This window comes from Octopus bimaculoides, chromosome 2 (genome assembly GCF_001194135.2).
Source record: "Octopus bimaculoides isolate UCB-OBI-ISO-001 chromosome 2, ASM119413v2, whole genome shotgun sequence".
NCBI classification, from domain to species: Eukaryota; Metazoa; Mollusca; class Cephalopoda; order Octopoda; family Octopodidae; genus Octopus; species Octopus bimaculoides.
Window position 1 is genome coordinate 133,915,930 of NC_068982.1, and position 6,377 is coordinate 133,922,306.

Genomic DNA, 6,377 nt, shown 5'->3' on the forward strand with positions numbered 1-6,377 from the left:
AAAACACACAAAAAAACCATTGGATTCACTTCAACATTTAAATTTAATTTGCCAAAATATTTTCATCACTTTGAATTTTGTCAGTGAACAGGTCGCGGTCTCAAAGTGATGAAAATATTTTGGCAAATTAAATTTAAATGTTGAAGTGAATCCAATGGTTTTTGTGTGTTTTTAAATGGCTTATAAATATCTTCCATGCTGGAATTGTTTTTGTTTCAGCACACGATCTCAGATCAGGTCACTTGCTATACAAGTACATCTCCGTAACATAGTAAAATTTTTTTAAATATTGAAAAATTATGAATGGCAGAAGACACGAGCCCATGGTACTGCCTAGTGGACTTGAGCCTACAACCACATCATTGTGAACTGAACATCTATGCAACACAGCCAAGCCTACACCTTTATTTAATACTGAGACTTAAATTACACTACAAACCTTTTACAATAAAAAAAAAAACAAGGATTTTCTTCATAACTATCAGGTATCAACTAAGTTTATTGTGTCAAGTCTTTGTTATAAACTAAGCCAAGGGCTGAAAGTCACAAAAAAGTTTTTTTTTAAATGGCACACGCCCCTCCCCCCACCTCCAGCTTGTCATTCCCTGCAGTGCCACACTTAGACGATGTAGAAGGCATCAGGATCATATTAATGTCCATAGCATATCAAAAAACAATACTGATACACACAGAAATATATTGGACAACATCCAAGAGGGAACCATTTAACTGATTTGTAAAGATTCATGTCCCAACTCAAGACAACCTGTATGTGGCTACAAACTTTCCTAGAAATAGATGACAAACCTCTCTCAAACTGAACTCTTACTATCTTAAATGATGAGAAGTCACACTGAATAATGTAGCCTTAAGTTTACTTTTTAAAGCTGTGGTTCACAACCATTTTTCTTTTCTGTGGGCCCCTTTTCAGTTTCCATCTACCAAATCCACCTACAAGGCTTTGGTTGGCCAGAAGCTGTAGTAGAAAGCACTTGCTCAATGTGCTATGAAGTGGGACTGAACCCAGAACCATATGGTTGGGAAGCAAACGTCTTACCACATAGCCATGCCTGTACTTATGTTGAGGAAAACAACATTGCATTCACAAAATTTCTTGAAAGTAGGAGCCTACTGGTTAGTAATATAGGAAAGTAGATCTCCAACAAAGAGCTAACAGCAAAAATAAATGTTTTCTCTTTACGAATATTGCTTAGAACCATAATGGTTGTTGAAAAATGGAAGAAAGGAGGATTCCACACAGTTTTTAAAGATCCTTTTGGTAAATGACTAAAAAGATCAGCCACAGTTTAGAAGTCAGCTGTGTGTGTGTATGATACATGGAGACATCCTTCATAGTTTGGATGAGGGTCTGCAGGACCTTCAGTGTTGGATGATAAGAGCTGTCTTTATATCAAATTCCTTCTGGTACATGTTGTATGCCACTGAATGATTCACTGGAAACCTGTAACCAGTGATGGTATTATTCTCAAAATACATGATGTAAAATATATAAAGTGTGACAATTCATGTTGAAGCTTTTCTTTTTCTTTGGTGTTCTTCTGTATTTTGCATTTGATAAGGGCAGATGGAAGAAATTGATTGATTTTGTTTTGATATGAAAGGACAAAAAAAAAAAAGCAAATATTTAAATACAAAGAAAAAGAAAACATTTGTTCCTCACCTGGATTTGATTTTTTTGTATTTGTATTTGTTTGTTGATAGTTTACTTTAATAGCAATTTCTGTGTTTGCGAACATGAGCATGCAAACCACACAACTACAGACACACTTAAGCATACATAAACATGTACATAGGAAGAAAAAAAATCCAGATACATATATTGGCATATTTGAGATAAATAAGCCTAAAAATCGATTAAAACAAACTTTACATATATTACTTTAAAAAAAATAAATCAATATGAAAAAATTGATTTTTGTTATAAAACATTTATTCTTTTCATGCTTTTTTATTGTTTTATTTATCTTTTAAAATATTTTTAATGTTTTGGTTTCAGTTTTTACATTAGTTGGAAAGAAATCAAAATATATTGAAGACTTATTGTATTGCTCAGGAAATTTAAACATGAACTTGGAATCTTGCATTTTTGACTTTGTAATTTCATTTTTCTGGTAGACTCCATTACAATATTAATGTAGACATTTAATGCTATTCATATCGAAAAAGGTAACACAATCCTTTCTAAACTGACATATGGTACTAATTTTCATTAATAGCGTACGTAATCTTTTAAACAACTCATGAAGAAAGAAAAAAAATTCATTATAATAAATAATTTTATGTTAATTTGATTAATCCGAAAGATAGAATTAACAACTTTAAATTAACACAGAAATATATAGCTTAAAAGATTTTCTAAAAAATATGGGGAAAATTAAATCATTTCTCCCCACCTATTTTTTATTTAAGAGTTTTTGTTAAAAAATAATAAACTGGAGAATAAGTCAGTTAGAAGTGTTGAGCTCTTTTATATACCATTAAACATATTTCATAAAATGATATCTCTTCCTGAAAAACTGAACTGTTTTGATTTTTCTCTCTTCATAATTATGTAGTTAATTATTTGAAAAGCAAAAAGTCACGTAAGATCTTTTCCTATAGATCTCATTATCTCATTTTTTTCTTTTAAGATTGCAGTACTTTTGTTTGTTGTATCATAATGGAGCAGGGGGGGAATAAGCTGATATTCATAAGGCCTCAAGGGATAAAGAACATTTTGATAGATATTGCACCCATTTCCATAACATTTCTGGAAGAATTCCATAAGAAATTACTACAGGTAGAACAAGATTCGAAACGGCAATTATCCCATTCCTAATTGGAGTCTTAAAAATTGAATTAAATACATAATGGATACTTGAAGAAGAATATGTTTAGACTTGAAAGGGTTTTCTGTTGCTCAGGAGCCTTGGTCAGAAATATTTCAGTTTAACCATTATATTATGCAAAGACAGAGAACTGAGATTTGTTACCATCATTAAATCTCTCCTTTTTTTTTTCAATAACTTTGGTATATTGAGATACATTTTTTAGCATATAATATAATTTTATATGATATAATTAAAATTATAATATGTTGTGTATTATAATGTATAATTTTACAATATTATATATTATAATAATATATAACAGACACAAGAAATTATTTTCAATTACATATAAATCTTTTAAATTTGCAAGTTGTCTTAAAAGACCGTTTTCTCTGTAGAATTCTTTTTAGGTGACATATTTGCTTCTGTCACAAAGACCATTTGTTGTGTGTTTTTCTGATGTATAAGCATCATAAAACTTAGCTTATAAAACTTTAACAGAAGGAATAGTCTGTTTAATCTTCAGTTAATGTACAGATATTTCTCTGATGATATTTGTTCCATTTATCAGTTATATTATTTAAAGAAAAAAAAAACATGACAGAAAACAATAAATAACCAGTTAATCAAAATGAAGACCTTATACATCTAAAATGATATCGATAATATTGTTTTATACCCCTTTATCCATTGATTCAAAGGAGTTAGGGATCTTTTTGCCATATATATAGTAAACCAGTGTCTTCTTATTTATTCTTTGTATCTCTTGATATAAAATGACATTTGTAAGAAGCTGCTGATGGTTAAATATCTTGGGGAAATAAATAGACGTGCTTCCTCTACAATTACATTTTTAATTAAAAAACATATATGATGGCTAAATATTAATGAGTTAAATATAATAAAGCTACTTTATAATACTTTGTGTTGATTATGGATTGTTTGAATTAAAAAGGTATGACATTATTGTCATATCATATGCATCAGTCTTAACTGATGGTTCTATCTTATATACTTATTACTTTTCTGAAATGATAACCTTATAATTGTTCTACTATAAGGATATCTTTAAAAAAATAAATATCAGCAGTAATAGTAATAATAACGATAATGATAATAATAATAATAACTGTAATAAAGGCTTAATTGTTTTTGAGAGTCCTATACAAAAACAGTTCCATTTGAATTATCTGTATATGTTGGTTTCATTTTAGCCACATTGTCACTTTGTTCAGTACTTGTTGAGGAGGACATTGCCAATGATTGGTCACTTGGTTCACCAATACTGCCTTCTGGACAAGACAAAAAAAAAAAAAATTAAATATCATCTTTATATTTTTCAGACAACAAAACTCAACATCTCTTAGAATATCGAAAAAATATTTGGTACATAATACACTGTATTTGAAGGCATAAAAGACACATGGGCATATTAGATGCACTACAATTTCAGTAGTGCATATTTATAAAAAAAAAAGTGAGTATAAGGGACAAAATTAACTTATGAGAGGCCCAATTTCACATTTTGGCCCCAGGGTGACATTTTGAAACTTTTTTTTTAAAAGTGTATCTTCTATGCCATCAAATATGATAATATATAAATTAACATTTCAATAAACTTCTTTTGGTTATAAATTGAATTTTCCAATTTAAAATACTTTTATCACACATACCCTATTTATAATACTTTAATATAATAAAGCTACTTTAATACAATTAAGCATATGTTGATTACACAATGATTTTTCTGCACATGGTGAGAAATTCTGAATAACAATGAAGTGAGTCATTGACTTTAAACAATTAAATAAACTCAGTTACATATATCAAATATTTGATCTTGTGTTTTCTTACCTAAACTTAATACCTATATATACTTTTATCTTTTACTTGTTTCAGTCATTGGACTGTGGCCATACCAAGGGTTTAGCTGAACAAATCAACCCAGTACTAGCTTTTTATCACCAATAAGTTTTTAACCAGTAAGTTATGGGGATGTAAATAAACCAACACTGGTTGTCAAGCAGTGATGAGAGAAAAACATACATACATGCTTTCACAGTTTCTTTCAAACTCACTCACAAAGCATTGGTCAGCCCGAGGCTGTAGTAGAAGACACCACAGTGGGATTGAACCTGAAACCATATGGTTTGCAAGGCAGGTTAACAAAGACAAATAAAGGTATATTGAAAATACCAGACAAGATGAATTGTTGATTTATTGAAATTATTTTTAAGAGAAAGTAAACAAATGCTTAGTAGCAATTGCAATTGACTTCAAAGGAAAAATGGAAGTAAACTCCACTTGTTTCATTTTAATTCTATAGCAATAAATAAATCTATCCTGGTTAAGATGTCAATTCAAATAACATAATATTCCTAGATAATCTGGTACCTGCTATGAACAGCAAATACAATCCAGCTTTGTAGAATTTAAGTGTTGCACTCAAATACACAATAAAACATAAGTATTGGATTTTAACTTAATACTTATGAGGGGGTAGGTTAATTCCATAATCACCTGGAATGGCGCTTCTACTATACATAGAGACAGATATGAAAACAAAAGGTTGCTACCCAACTTATTGGCATGAAATGACTCACTGACACAAATTACAGGGTGTCTCTTAAATGTGCTTCTTTATCTACTGATGGTGCCAAAGTTGGACAGGAGATACATTGAGGTAAGAAGTGTAAGTAACATTCAAAGTAGTATGGGTCACCTGACCATCAAACATGAAGCAAACCACTCCAGGAGTCAAACCAAACTGGATCAATAAATGCTCTGGCTAAAGCTTCTAAATGAAAATCATTATATCAAGATGCCTCTTTGCCAGAGGAGATGTTGAAAAAACTGCAGGTTTTGTGACTTAATCCAAATGAGGAGACCGATTTTAAAATTTATGAAGTGTAAGTTAAGATTGAATGTCTATGATTAAATAATAGTCAGTGAAACCTGTAAGCAGGCTTTCACATCAGTGTGTGGGGACCCTTGCACTGTAAAGCTGTCGAGAAAAAAGTCCCAAAATGGTGCACATGCTCTCTTGATGACCCCTGAAGCCTAATGGAGTTTGGTATGTGAAGCTTTCAATTGGCAGTATTTGCACAAACAAGGTTTTTGCAAGTCACCCTTCAGCTCCTCAGAACTGAATGATCTCAGGACACCTCTACTCGGACTCAGCTGACTCACTTGTGTTTTGTCTTATCATCATTCATATTGTGTTCACTCACAAAGCACCATAAATCTAGTCCATCCGTCTTTCTCAGAATGTTGTCCCTCTTGAAATTTCTTCCTTGCTCATATTTTTTCCTACAGTGATCAAATTCATAAATTCTTTATGTATTGATTTTACATTTCCTTTGAAATGTAGTGGCAGTGTGGTAAGTACCTTGCTTACCAACCACATGGCTCCAGGTTCAGTCCCACTGCCTGGTACCTTGGGCAAGTGTCTTCTACTATAGCCTCAGGCTGACCAAAGCCTTGTGAGTAGATTTGGTAGACAGAAACTGAAAGAAGCCTGTCTTATATATATATATATATATATAT

At 31.2% G+C, this 6,377-nt stretch overlaps 1 protein-coding gene across 1 annotated transcript in view; it reads right to left on the minus strand.

Annotated features, from left to right (window-relative positions):
* Positions 1-1,929: 1,929 nt before the first annotated feature.
* The window catches only part of LOC106882931 (cylicin-1), a 9,724-nt gene continuing 5,276 nt past the window's right edge, over positions 1,930-6,377 (minus strand). Inside the window, exon 2 of the mRNA XM_014933776.2 lies at positions 1,930-4,123. Within this exon, the coding sequence (XP_014789262.1) occupies positions 3,993-4,123 (131 nt within the window). The 3' untranslated portion in view covers positions 1,930-3,992. The remainder of the gene's footprint in view (positions 4,124-6,377) is intronic.